This window comes from Tiliqua scincoides, chromosome 4 (assembly GCF_035046505.1).
Source record: "Tiliqua scincoides isolate rTilSci1 chromosome 4, rTilSci1.hap2, whole genome shotgun sequence".
In the NCBI taxonomy this organism is placed as follows: Eukaryota; Metazoa; Chordata; class Lepidosauria; order Squamata; family Scincidae; genus Tiliqua; species Tiliqua scincoides.
Genome location: NC_089824.1, coordinates 202,258,389 through 202,272,891, shown reverse-complemented (window position 1 = coordinate 202,272,891; position 14,503 = coordinate 202,258,389). Strand labels below are relative to the sequence as shown.

General features: G+C 42.3%; 1 protein-coding gene across 1 annotated transcript in view; it reads left to right on the top strand.

Moving 5' to 3' along the window:
* The window catches only part of SLC13A3 (solute carrier family 13 member 3), a 64,768-nt gene extending 51,428 nt beyond the window's left edge, over nucleotides 1-13,340 (top strand). Inside the window, exons 8-13 of the mRNA XM_066624703.1 lie at nucleotides 3,047-3,151; nucleotides 4,641-4,738; nucleotides 7,117-7,229; nucleotides 8,007-8,168; nucleotides 10,721-10,858; nucleotides 13,155-13,340. Of these exons, the coding sequence (XP_066480800.1) occupies nucleotides 3,047-3,151; nucleotides 4,641-4,738; nucleotides 7,117-7,229; nucleotides 8,007-8,168; nucleotides 10,721-10,858; nucleotides 13,155-13,340 (802 nt within the window). The remainder of the gene's footprint in view (nucleotides 1-3,046; nucleotides 3,152-4,640; nucleotides 4,739-7,116; nucleotides 7,230-8,006; nucleotides 8,169-10,720; nucleotides 10,859-13,154) is intronic.
* Nucleotides 13,341-14,503: the final 1,163 nt, after the last annotated feature.

Below are 14,503 nucleotides of genomic sequence, written 5' to 3'. Positions count from 1 at the left end.
GGGAGCCCTTTGTGGAGCCGCAGGGTCCCGCAGCTCCGGGCAGCTCAGGATTGAGCTACCAGTCTGCAAACCGGTTTGTTTGAGGTCAACAAATCAAGATTTGAAACCATGGTTTGAAGTTGGTTTGCAAATCACAGTTTGTGTTAACCATGGATTTGTGTTACACCTGAATAAACCATGATTAGGGCCCTTACTGTTCCTCAAGAAACTGCTGCAGTGTAGAAACAAGAGTGCATTTATTAATGTATGTGAGTCCTGTGAAGTGAAGTGAGTCCTGAGCATATGGGGAATTCAGCAGACAAGCTATGTGCCGCGGATTACCTGTTTACACATTTGAAAGTTTAAGCCATGGAGTGGGTTCTTAACTATAGTTAGCACAAACCATGGCTTTGCATTGTGTCTGAATCCAGCCACTACCTGTGGTTAAGCTAACCAGAGTTTCCCTTAAATCAGGATCTGAAACCATAGTTAAAGAGAAGAGAAGAATTTGCTCCAGAAGCAGAGGGGGCTATGGCAAGGAACCACCTGTTCCAGAGGTGGCTTCTCAGTTTGCAAGTTATATTTAGCAGGGAGCTAGAGAGCTCTAAGAGATAAGCAAATGACCCCAGGAAAAGCCTTCTCATCCTGGGGTTGTTTAAGTCTCATCTTGCCACAATATAAGGAGAATTTTAAAACATATCAACTGCTAGTGTATGGTAAAATTGTTGCTTATACGATGTCAGTGTACTTGAACTTTTTGGGTGTCTTGGACGTGGTAAATATTAGATCTTTTCACCTGTTTAATGAAAACTAGACTATATTACCAATATGATCCATGATGATGGGTAAGAGACAGCTTTTGAAAGTCACACAGGGAGAAAAGAGTGAACTAAATTTCAGGGCAGAATTGCTGCTGATTCATGTCGCTTTCCCCCCTCTTCCTCACAACAGTTAGATTTTCACAATCTGGTTACACTGTCTGTTACCCCTCCCCTTCTGCCAGGGGTTGGGCAACACACAACATGGTAACTCATGCATTCATCATTTTATGTTAATATAATGTATATCAAATCCTATGAGGAAGTGAAGGTAAGAGACGTGGAGGGGCAGCAACTCAATTTCTCATGTACCCTGTCATGTAGGTCCTCAGACAAAAGGAAGATTCAAAAACACTGGGAATTGGGAAGTAGTGCCTTGCAGTACAAAAACAAACGAAAAATAAGGTCTTGGTTGCTGAAAATAGGTTGAAACAGAATAGGTTCTTACAGAAAGGAAGGTTAACAGAAAGATTTCAACATTACTGTCAGGCTATTTTCTCACTTGCTTGACAATGATATCATTTGTGGGCTGCTTGTAGAATTATAAGAGGACATTTCCTTCCACCCTGCTTTGTTTTAAAAATATAAGATCACAACCCTATGCACATCTACTTAGAAGTAGGTCCCTTTATGTTTAATGGGGCATACTCATAGGAAAGTGTGTATAGGATTGCAGCCTAGGTTAATAAATACATAGTAGTCATAAGGTGAGGTTTTATTGTTATGCCATCAGCGTACATTGCATTTTACAGAGTAACTTATGCAAAAAAGAGGTACAGATGATCCCTGCCCCAAGCAGCTTAACATTTCAGTTTTGACTGCAAGGAAAATCAGAGAGGGTGGGGAAAGAAAGAGCAGGCTGTGAAAAGTCACAAACGCAGTGATGGATACTTGCACTCATTTTGACTGGAGGAGAAAGCATTACTGGATTAAGCCAAAGGTTTTGCAGGAGGGGAGGGTTCTGAGAAAGGATTTATAGGGAGGTGACAACACACAGGTGCTTCTGAAGCCAGTTTCAAAATCAAGAGACCCAAAGGGGGGGGAAAACAGAGCTGTTTAAAGAAGCAGAATATCTGGAGCTATATGCACATATGAAAGAGAGATTAAGATAGATCAGAAAACTTTTGTGATTCCCATTTTAATTATTTATTTTGGAGCAGAAAAGATAATTCCAAATTATTGTAGAGTATGTCCTAAGGCTTTTATATAGGAATGGGAAGGAAGGGACTGAAGGAGATAAAATTCACATTTCAGGGGATTAATTCAAGAGAAACTGCTCGCGTCTGAAAATCCTCTCATGAAGATGTCAGCCTGGCAAATGCAGACCTTATTGGGAAGGTCCAAGATGTTTAGGACATTCTATAAGATTCAAATATTATGCTAGACCCACATCTCTAGCTCATTTCCAAGTATATTTGATTGGGTTTATGATTGGGCTACTTTTGTATGTAAACTCCTGTAAAATGTTTCTTGAAAGACAGCGTCTGGTGCAGCAACTGCTAAATGAAAGAAATTAATCTCCCACCCCTCCTTCACTCATTCAGATCACACCAGCAGTCTGCAGAATATCATCATAAGAATCAAAGGCTCTTTTTCATGCTTAAGAGCACACAAAGTCCATTAAACCAGGCACTCCAATTGCATTAGCAACTCCAGATTTCTTCTAAATGGTTTATTCATCTCTCTTTCCTTAAATCTAATATTTCTGTGATTTGGCTCCTAGTGTTGGCTATAGAGGCATAAAACCAAGAAGAGCAAAGTACGTATAGCATAAGGATTTGCTTTGTAGGTCCTTAATATATGTTAAGTACTGGAATTTTAAATAATTTGTGTGTGTGTGTGTGTGTGTGTGTGTGTGTGTGTGTGTATTGTGTGTGTGTGTGTATTTATATAAGCTGTGCACACATAGCTTATGTACATGAAAAATGCAGGTTTCCTAATTGCACAAAGGTTTCACACATACGCTTTGTACATCCAGTGCCCATTGATATGTTGAGGATATGGGTAGCTTCCATTTTGCTCCCTCCACCCGGAATGGCTCCAAAGAGGAGGAGGAGGGCTGCTTGTACACTGCAGTGAGGCTCCCTGCAAAACTTAGTGCTTTGCACCCTCTCTAGCTACACCACTGTTCAGTTCCCTGTTGCATTGCACAGTACCTTCAACCTTACTTATGTTTCCATCTACCTATCCTTGTAGAACTCATCCTCAAACAAGACTGAAGTGGCTCATTGTATTTCTTTCCATTACAGGTTTGCAGAACAGGCTGTCTTTGTTCTCTTCTGCTTATTTGCCATCCTACTATTCTCCAGGGACCCTAAATTTATCCCAGGTTGGGCAAGCTTATTCACACCAGGGTAAGAATTCCCCCCCCCCCCATATATTGCTCCCAGTTCTGTGTTTTGACACCTGGACTTTTTCATAGGTTTGTCTAGCATGGATTCAATAAATAGACACGCTCATGGATAAATAGAAAATGCTCGTGCATCTCTTAAAAGAGCCATTCTAACTGTTAACCTGTCAAGGGGAAGGCAGTTGTGTGACTATTTGAAGTCCAAAGAAATAGCGGTAATGAGAATGCCCTTTCAATTCACATGTGTTTGATGGCCACCACACAATCTCTACTCTGGGGGTACTGTTTATAAACAGGTTTAGAGTTCAATCACACAGTCCGTTCACTTTTCTCTGTCAATGCCAGACATTACATGCAATGTGGTTCAGAAGTTTTCAAAACTGAGATAACTAGAAATGTAAGAGTGGCGAACCAGGATAATCCTTCCTTCCTTCCTTCCTACCTACCTACCTACCTACCTAAAGTCAAAGCTCTGTTGTAGAGCACACAATCAGATGTAGAAAGTCACTGGTTGAAGTCCAGTTAAAAGAGATCTTGGGCACTAAAAGTTTAAAGGTCTTCTGCCCAGGAACCACTGGTAGCCAGGATCCACCGCCCTGGACATTTAGCTTAGGATGAGGCAGCTCCTTTCATCCTTGTAACTCCTATAAAAATGGGCTGGAAGGTATAAAAATTAACAAAACTTCCAAATGCTTTGCCAGAACAGACATTAAAAATGTTCTTTATTTTGATATCTTCAGCTAACGAATGCCAAGTTGAACTCAATCAGCTCAGAGTCTTTGGTTCTGTGCAGACAAAGGCTTCAGTCCTATACACACTTACCTGGGAGTAAGTCCAATAAAACTCAAGAGACTTATTTCTGAATAGACATGGAAAGGCTGGCCCTCTAAATGTTCCTGATAACTGTGGAAGATATTGTGGCAGTAGGACTCTATCATCAAACTAGCAATAGTCAAACTGTAGGTGATTCGTCCTCATAGGAAATAGGGATTTCCCTTTCCTGTGCCCTCCAGTTTACATTTTCAAGGGCTAATGTTAGTTTTCTAGTGGAGTAACTGTTTTAGGATTGTAAGTTACTGGGGAGATTGGAAAACAGAGTTACAAAGAGTGTTCTGGAAGCCTGATGCAGAATCCTTGTCCTCTTTGACAAGTCATAAATCCCCTCCACCTATGGATGCCGTATCAGATGCATTGCAAAACCAAACATTTCTGAGGTGGGGCCTGGTCATGTCACAAGATACCCAACTCTTGGGGGGGAAAAAAATCTGATAATCAGAAAAATCTGAGTTTACGCAGCAGGAAAGGGGTGGCGCTCAGGACTGCCCCAAAATAGCCCGAGATTAACCTTTACCATCATCTGCCTGAAGTAAAAAAAAGCAAAACACTGAAGAAACATGATCATTTTGGCCAATGCGGCAACCTTAATTCCTCCACTTAGGATTCTGCAAGTTGTTTGGCTGCTTTCAGCATGTTTTTCCCTCCCTTCCTATTAGGTTTGTGACTGATGCAGTTACTGGAGTCACTATAGTGACAATATTATTCTTCTTCCCTTCTAAAAGGCCATCTCTTAAGTGGTGGTTTGACTTGAAAGGTAAGTTGCTGCCCTCCTCAACCTTGGACCTAGTTCTGTTCTTCTGTGTTTTCCATAGAATCAACTCTTAAGCTAGGCCTCAACAAACAGTATGTAAAGATCTTAAGGTGATGTCTACCTGAGCCACTAAGGAATTCACAATTTTCAGTGAAGCAAACAGAGAAGAGTCAAGGAGAGAGGGCTGAGTTTCTGGCTACAATGTCACAAAGGCTTATAATGATACACTCAAAAATCTTTTCCTGACTTTTGTTCCAAGGATCACAGGCCATTTTGGGAGAACTCTCTCTAATTAAAAGTCACAGGTTCCCCCAATGTAGTCCATTACCTTCTCCTCCTTCCCTTTCTTATGTTAGTGAAATGTCTGTGTTCAGTGAACTATTCTGGGACCAGGAAATGGACTAACTTGCTCACAGATATCTGGGACATTAGTATAGAGTTGATCTTGTGGGGATACACAGCCCTGGAAGATTTTGTTACTTGTCTTGAATTTCTTGCTCAACAAAAGGGTGACTTATGAAAATGATTGTAACAATGAACCGCTCTGTTTATTGAGAGACAGGATGTCTTCAACTCTTCAATCTCTTGTTTGGCCTTTCTGCTAGTAAAGTCTCCTTGTGTAATAGGCTGTCTTGCTCTCCAACAATCCATATATTACCACTTATGGATGGGTAGAAGATTAACACTGCCATTAACTTGGATCCAAAGTGCAAACTAAAGAAAAAATGCTCACTTGTGGCCAGGTAGGTGTTGAAATGAAGGATATTTGTGCATATGGCACTGAAAAGAGATTTTATGACACTGACTGATTTACATACCTGACTCATTCATTAAAATCTAATCTTTAGCTAGTACTGTAGACCATGTGACTTCACTGGTCTAACAGATTTCTGTGTTTGGGGTCAGGAAATTAATTGCTGATTACGAGGCTTTGTTTTTCTTCCTCTCAGCATGTGGCATGGCTTATTTGCTAGAGCCAGCTAGGCCTCTGACCCTTGGAACTGAAGTCAGGAAAAGATTTTTGAGTGCATCGTTATGAGCCATTGTGACTTTATGAGCCATTGTGTTTTTGCTTCGTTTATTGTAGTCTCTGTTATGGTGGATCTTTTGGCAATGCATTACATTAGTTAATCCTTCAGAATTGTTCCAGTGGGAAGGTTCAGTTTAGGGAATAGATTAGATAAGAAATCTAAATTGAAAGTGTTCTAAGAACATAAAAATTGCCTTCTTGGATCAGGCCAATGTGCATCTAATCCTGCATGAAGAAGGGTAGAAAAATGATGCCCAACCCCCTCAATTTGTTGCCTGGTACTTGTCTCTGTACACAAGAATTTCCAGTGAGCTTTCATTTTAATACCCATTGTTAGATGTATCCTCCATAACGTAGGCGGAAATCCTAACCAACTCTATCTCTATCTGCCCCTCATGGTTGCTATTTTCCAAGGAAAAAGAGCCCTGTTGGTGCCTTTCTTCCTTGGCAGCTGGCAGCCATTGGGGAGAGGGTAACAATTCAGATTTGGGCTGCTGCAGGAAGTGGGGTTAAAGCTTCACAGTCCCAATCCTAAAGGACCTAATTTGGCTACTATTTGACATTAAGAATTAGCATATACTTTCAAAGCATGTGCTGAAAAGAATGTCCAGAATGTGCTGAAAAGAATACACCACATTTTGTAGTGGTGTATTCCTACTTCCTTTTGCCTGTCCTGAACATGCTGCCAAACAACTTCATACGTTGACTCTGGATTCTAGTATTACGAGAGAGAGAGAGAGAGAGAGAGAGAGAGAGAGAGAGAGAGAGAGAGTAGCTGTGTCTTTTCTCCATGCACACTTTTTATATTGGTGGACTTCTACTGTGTGCTGCTGGGCAGCCCAATCCTGAGCTGCCCAATGTGTGGGGCACCAAAATGGCTGCCGTGGTATCCAGTGCGTAACTAGGCACTTTTGTCCCCTTCCCTGGGTTAAGGTAAGCAGCTCCGCAATGGAGGTAATTCTACGGCAGCTTTGGAGCTGCCACAGAATTTGGAGAGTACTGTATCAGACCACACGGTCCCACACAGGGCTCAAGATCCGGTGGATTGGAGCTCCACCAGTTCTGTTTCCCCCTGCTCACTCCCCAGTCATGCCTGCTCCCCGCCCTCTCCCCCCACTCCCCCCCCCACTCTGGAACACCTGCCCCCACAACCCCACTCATCTCTGCTGCCAGGCAGTCTGGGCAACCACTGGGTGGCGGAACGTGGGCCCAGTGCTGGAACTGGCCGAGCATGGGCTCATGCTGGGCTAGCTCTGGCGCTGGGCCTGTGGTAAGGGCTCGCAAATGTGGCTCTTGTTGGCTCTGACAATAATATGCCAATTTCTCTCTGTTGCACAATCTCTTTGTCTAGCACCAAACACTGAGACCATACCCTTGCTGACTTGGAGCAAAGCCCAAGAGAGTGTCCCTTGGAGTATAATCATCTTGCTTGGAGGAGGTTTTGCAATGGCAAAGGGATGTGAGGTATGTCTGCCACACTGCTCCCTGTGAAACAGTTGCTTCATGCCCCTGGTTTTCTAAAGGCACTGATTTGCCCTGGACATGATGGTGTTTGATTATTGCAGTGAAAGGCTAACACACAGAGAACCCAATCCTATGCAAGTCTACTCAGAAGTCAGTCCCATTATAGTCAATGGGGCTTACTGCCAGGAAAGTGTGGATAGGATTGCAGCCAGAGTCATTTCTGAAGTGGAAGAGCCACCATGAGGTGATTTTTTGTTTGTTTGTTTTTTGCTCATTTTCACATGCTGAAGTAGTCTGGGGTGAGATACCCATGTGGTGAGCTTGTTGTTTTTCACATCCTAGGAAGCATAATAAAACTAGCATATCCCAAGATGTGACAATAATCGTGATATCTTCACAAGATTAAAGTTTCGATGTGAAAACTGAGGGGAAAGTCACTTCATGATTGCTGTTCAGAAATGGCCAGGCAAATTGGCCTTTATTTGAAATAGTATTTTAGAGAACACATATCCCTTAAACACAACTTTAAAAGATGGCTAAATTACCCCAGAGGGAGGTTTCTCACCTTGGAGTAGTTTGGTCATCTGTGTTATCCTGACAACATTTTCCCACACTGCAGGCTGTGATAAAATGGTAATCTGTATTGAATTCCCAGCCATCTTTGAGGGAGGGTGAATTTCAGTTGTAGAGAAATTAGCAAAATTTCCTGTCCCCAAATTATCACCTCATAACAAGCTCTGGCAAGATTTAGCCACTATATTTTCTTTCCTGATATAGGAGTCGGGCTTGTCCATCTGGATCGGAGGCCGCCTTGATCCCCTGGAGAACGTCCCTCCTGCCGTGGCTGTTGTTCTCATTACTGTAGTGATTGCATTATTCACAGAATTTGCTAGTAACACAGCCACAATCATAATTTTTCTGCCTGTCCTTGCAGAACTGGTAAGAGACGCTTGCATATCTTTCAGTTGCATTTCAGTGGTTCAGCTGTGTCAAACCTAAGCCTTTCGAACACATTGGCTTAAATACAAAGCCTCCATTGCCTGCAGTGTACATTCCCCTTCTCTTCTGCATTCCATCCAGCATTAGCAACAACTACATAACTAGTAGGCTCAGTGGTGATTTTTATCTTTACATCTGAAAATACAGAACTATTAAGTTGACAGCTGAACTATTGATTTATGAAAGCAGTTGACCAGCATTTGGTCTCCACAGACTCCACAAGCACTGTCCTCAGTGAGCTCTATACTCTCTTCCATCCTGCTTAGCATTATTATGCCTGAGGAAACTTCTAGTTTCAGCTGAATAGTAAAGAACCGCTGCTCCTGAAATTGCCCCTCCCCGGTCCCAATCCATCCTCCTCCCTGCTCCCATCGCCACCACATAAGGAAATGCCAAGGAGAGACTCAGGATCTTCTGCATACTCCTAAACAGATGCAGGGAGCCTGGCAAGACTGCATGAACATTGTCTTCCTTAAGGCTCAATATTTGGGACCCAGTCCTCATAATGAGTTTATGCAGTGATCAGAAGAAAGGTTCTTGATGAAACCTAACCCCATTCTCAACATCAATCCTCATATATTTGCCCCCTTTTATACCTTTACCATCTCTACGATATCTTTATTGAGGTGTAGTGACCAGAACTATACACAGTATTCCAAGTATGGCTGCACCATAGAGTTGTATAATATATATACAACTCTATGCTGTACAAATACATGCTATACAAATATATGTATAATATATATACAACTCTATGCTGCAGGCATTATACTATTATATATTACAATATTATACAGGTCGTGCCTTGTTATCCACCAGGGTTCCATTCCAGAACCTCCAGTGGATAAAAAAAAAATCAGTGGATACCAAATCTGTGGAAAAATAGTTTTAAAGACCCACTTCCAGGTTTCTTGCTCCTCCATTGTCACCCCAGAATGCATTGGTATAAACCAACCATTTTTCAACCACTGTGCCATGGCACACTGGTGTGCCGCGAATGGTCCTCAGGTGTGCTGCAGGAGTGAGTGTCATTTATTAGTAGGGCCATTGGGGGATATGAGCCCCCCACTGACTGCAACCCCTGGGGGCTGGGGTATAAGAATAGGCCCTCAGTTTGGCTGTACTTGTCGTAAGAGGTGACTAAACAGTCACTGGGTAGATGGAACTTGTTAACCTGGGAAGGCAGCTTATCTGAGAGAAGGAAGACTCTGATCCCAAACCTGCACTGCCTTGTGGCTACATCCAGTTATGGAAAAGGCTTCAGGAGTCAACCTCGAGGCAAAATCCGGAGCCGGAGTCCCTGAGGCAGTTCATGGCTGAACACAGTCACATTCTGGCAACTCCTGCGACGCCGCTGGAACCAACCGTATTGGCTTCTGCCTTTCCATTGGACCATCCCAGCGACGTGGAGAGGGGGGATTTGCTGCATGGGTAACAGTCTATCCTCCATATCTACTTTACCTAGGCTTTGCGCACTGGAGAGGACACTCTGTTCCAGAACCACTATTCAGAGCACGATACCATAGTCTTCCGAGACTGAAGGATGCCAACAACAAGGAACTGACAGCACAATGTGCCTTGTCAGTTGTCAAAAAATTGATGGTGTGCCTTGAGCATTTTAGTGCCTTGTCAGTGTGCTGTGACATGAAAAAGGTTGAAAATCACTGGTATAAACACTACACCTCATTCAGCCACTAGAATGAAATTGGAATGAAACTGGAATGATATTATTCCATTATATTCCATTATTCACTCCATCTAGTGGTTGAATGTGGTATAGTGTCTATATTGATGCATTCTGGGGGGAGAATGAAGGAGCAAGAAACCCCAAAGTGGGTCTTTAAAGCTATCTTTAACTCCGAGAAGCTTGCAACTGGTGCAGTTTAACAGCACGAAGGTAAGAAAGTGAATTTTGGTGCTTTTCCCCCTTGTTACGAGGCGTTTAAATGTGGACTCTGGTATCAGTGGTGAGTCAAATCGGTGGATACTAAATAAGTGGATATGGAGGCACCACCTGTATTATGTGTGCAGACATTATAATAGTAGTAGTTTTATTTTAGATCCTCTCTAATTATCTCTAGCATGAAATTTACCATTCCACTGATCAGCATTTTCACTGAGCTATCTGCTGCAACCCCAAGATCTCTTTCGTGGTTCATCACCAAGAGCTTAAAGCTCATCACTACATATGGAAGCTGGGAGTTTTTATCCCAAGTGTACCATTTTACACATATTTACAGTGAACCACATTTTGATTGGTTGTCCATTTGCCCATCCTTTTGGTTGCCAATTCACCCAAAAGAAGATAGCCTTGTGGCACACTTCACAATGTGCTATGGTTTTTACCACCCTGAATAGTTTGGTGCATCTGCAAATTTGGCAACCACACTATTTATCCCTAATTCCAGGTTGCACAGATAGTTTTTTGCTAGTTTTTAAGACCTTTTCAGCCATTTACAGTTGAACTAATCAACTTGCTTTCTTTTTTCAAGGCCATTCATTTGAAAGTGAATCCTCTCTACTTAATGATACCAGGAACTATAGGATGCTCCTTTGCTTTCATGCTTCCCGTCTCTACACCTCCAAATTCTATTGCCTTTGCTTCTGGGCATTTAATGGTCAAAGATATGGTAAGTAGGTTGTTTATATAGTAATAGTATAAATACTTTATGGCCCAATACAAACTTTGTGAATGGTGGATTTTGCGATCTGCCGTCTCCCAAACCACTCCCAATGGCATGTGGCTCGCTTCCAGGCAAGCTTACCTAGGCTCAGCAGTCCATGGGTAGGGTAACACAGGTGAAAAAGGCCTCTCCCAGGTTGCCTTCTGCCTCACTTCAGATGGCAGTGACATCCAGAGGAGGACCACGGAAGATGACTGCACTGTAGTCTTAGAGGCTTGCCTTGGAGAAGGTTGTTCTTCAGGAAGCCTGACCTCAAGCAATGTAGTATTTTAAAGGTAAGCACTGGCACTTTGAATTGTGCTCAGAAATGGACCAGATGCTAGTGAAGTTGTCAAAAGACCAGTGAGAGATGTTCCCATCAATGAGTCCCAGTTAGCGGATTATCATCTATGTAGTTGAAGTGTTTGAGCTGTCTTCCAAAGCAGCTCAATGTACAATGCATTGTTATGGTCAGTTCTGATAGTCCCCAGAGCATGGGTACCTGGAGCCAGAGTATCATTTTCCAGAAGTTGCAGCTGGCTCACCAGATATAATGAAAATTTTGGCACTTGGGGAAATGGAGGCCTATGGATTCCCAGTGATAAGACTAGCAGTAGTTTAACTCCAAACTACTACTTTTTGGAGCTCATGCAATGGTAAAGTGCTTTATGGGCTGTGGAGCACCCAATATATGGTAGTTCATAGGACTATCAACAAGTAAATGATATCAAATTTTAACTGATTAAAGTTCAGTAAGAATCCTGTTTGCTGTGGATACATAGACTGATGAGAGAAAAGTTGATTCTGTTGCTTGTTAACAAGGCTCTTTGTTTATTTTGTTCAAAGAACAGAATTCCAGCAGTGAGCTAACTAGTAATTGCAGACTTGCCTCTGCCTTCTGTCAGATTTCATTAGCTTTCAGGTTCCTAAGATCTGAGGATATGAGCGGACCACTCAGGTTTTCCTCTAAATAGATGGAAAACATAAATATACCTAGCTTAATTCCTGCATCATCAAATATTGCAGAAGAAGATAAATTATCTCTCACAGCCTTACCTAAATATGCACTATACTTATCTACTCATTGATTCAGTTCCTGTGCTGTTATTGGACTTTGACACAGCATAAAATTTCTGCAAGAATGCTATCCTTGGCTTCCTTGATCTTAAGAAATTATTTGAATTACTTCACTTGGAACAATTGCAAAGATGGTTTTCAGTCAGACAGGGATGGGAGACTAGAACATACCTTCTTAGGAAAACTGAAAAACACATTATTGTTTTTCTAAGTTGTAGAATTGCTCTGGGGATGGAGAAGAGATGGGTGGTGACGTAACTGAAGCCAACCAATCCGTGTTATGTATTGTTAGCCTCTCTATGACTCAAAATCAGTTGTTGCAGAGGTTGATTCTAGAGAGAAAATTGTTCAGAAGGTGGTGAGTGAACATCCAAAGCTGCTCTGCTTTGGATCCTCAAACATCCTCTGCTGCTCAAATAATCTCATTTGCGTTTAGTCTATATGTCATGGAGACACACAGATGCCTTTGTTGCTTTGATTGGATGGAGAAAGCTGGGATAGGAAAGGGATTGGTACTGTACATCATGGCGGAATCAAGGTTGAAACTACTAAAAGGCTCCAAATTAAGGTAGCCAAAGTAGTATTAAAACATTAATTTTTTTTTTTCAAAATAAAACAATTCAAAGCTAAGATTAAAGCAGCAATGAAAACTTGTGAGAATAAATAAGTCTTCATTCCATGTCAACAGGACATCACAGTAGTGGTACCAGGAGAGCCTTCCTGGAGACACAGTTTCACAACTGGGATGCCATAACCATGAAAGCCCTCTCCTGAGTCACACCCACCTCACCTCACACAGCTGGGACACCTGGAGGGCCTCTGGTGAAAACCTCAGTGCATGGGCAAATTGATATTGGGCCAGGTGTTCCTTTACATATTGTGGTCTCAAATCATGTACAGTAGGGCTTTCAAGGAAAGCACCAGCACTTTGTACTGTGCCTAGAAACAAATTGGGAGCCTGCATAGAATTTTAGGCACTGGTCATATGTGTTCCTTATTCCTGATCCCAGTTAGCAACCTTGCAGGTGCATTTTGAACTACCAGCAATTTCTGAGCAGTCTTCAGTAGCCACCCCACATGCAACACCTTCCAGAGTCTGAATAACTGTGACCAGGCTCCCTCTTTCTCTAGGGGAGGCTGCAGCTGGTACACCAGCCTATTTCATCCATTTGGTTTTCTTCCACAGGTAAGGACAGGTCTGCTTATGAATCTTATGGGAGTCCTGCTTTTGAGCCTGGCGATCAATACATGGGCCAAGAGCATCTTTCAGCTGGGCACCTATCCTGACTGGGCCAACGTTCATTCAGAAAATATAACTACCCTCCTGGTGGATGTACAGAACGTCACTTTGAACTCAATGAGCAAATTATGAACAAATGATCAACGTTGTTTGTGGGGAAGTCTCCTCCCTTCAGATTTAGGCACTGAATTAAATCAACATCGAGCATAAGTACACATAGGAGATGGCATTGCTAATGGTCACTCTGCACAGGACTGTCAAATTGTTTATGGTTGTTTTTATAAATATTGGTTGATATTAACGGGATAATTTTTTTTATGTCTCAGAAGACATTCACCTTTTTCACAAAAACCCATCAAGCGATTCTAGGTAGGTTTAGTCTTTCACTGTTTGGGGCATTAACTAATAGACCTGGAAGGTCTTATCCCACCTGTTAGCACTCTTCTTGTAGAATGTTTTCTGCTAAAGAGGTCTCACTATTTGACAGAAGAGCTTGGAGCAAGGCAAACAATGTATCTTCTTTTGGACTAGGAAACTGTCTAAAACATTGCTGATTACATGTTCCTCCTCAGACACAGGTATCCACAGCAAATATTAAAAGTGCTCTTATGATCTGATTACTCTAAGACAGGGGTGTCCAAAGTTTTTGGCAGGAGGGCCACATCGTCTCTCTGACACTGTGTTGGGGGTCAGGGGAAAAAAAAGAATTAATTCACATTTAAAATTTGAATAAATTTACATAAGTTTACATAATTGAATATATTGAAGATGAACTTATGTGAATGAATGAAGGTCTTGCAATAGCTCAAGGCCTATAAAAGGCCTTGCACAAAAAGGTCTTGCACAAATAGCTCAAGGCCTATAAAAGGCCTTGCACAAAATTGCTGGTGCAGACTGGAGGAGACCCATTGTGGGGCCTGCACCCTTACCCAGGGTCAGGGGATGAATGTTCCCTTCCCCCGAGGAGACTCCGGAGGCTGTCACAGCACCAATAGGATGCAGTAGTAGTCATTGCGGCACCACTACTCCTCTGGATGCCGCATAGGTTAGAGTTGGGCTGCCCATGAATTAAAAATGCCATGTTATAGTCAGTTTCCCAGTTACATCATATCCATGATCCCAATGTCATTTCTTGTTAGCTCATACATTGCCATGTTCCCAGCAACAGTTAGCCTGACTACTCATCCATAATACTCCCAGCTCCAGAGATTGGTCTTGGCCCCACCAGGAGATAATTATGGCTTGAAATGCTTGGTACTCAATATTGGCCAAATTTTGGGACTAAATTCACCAGG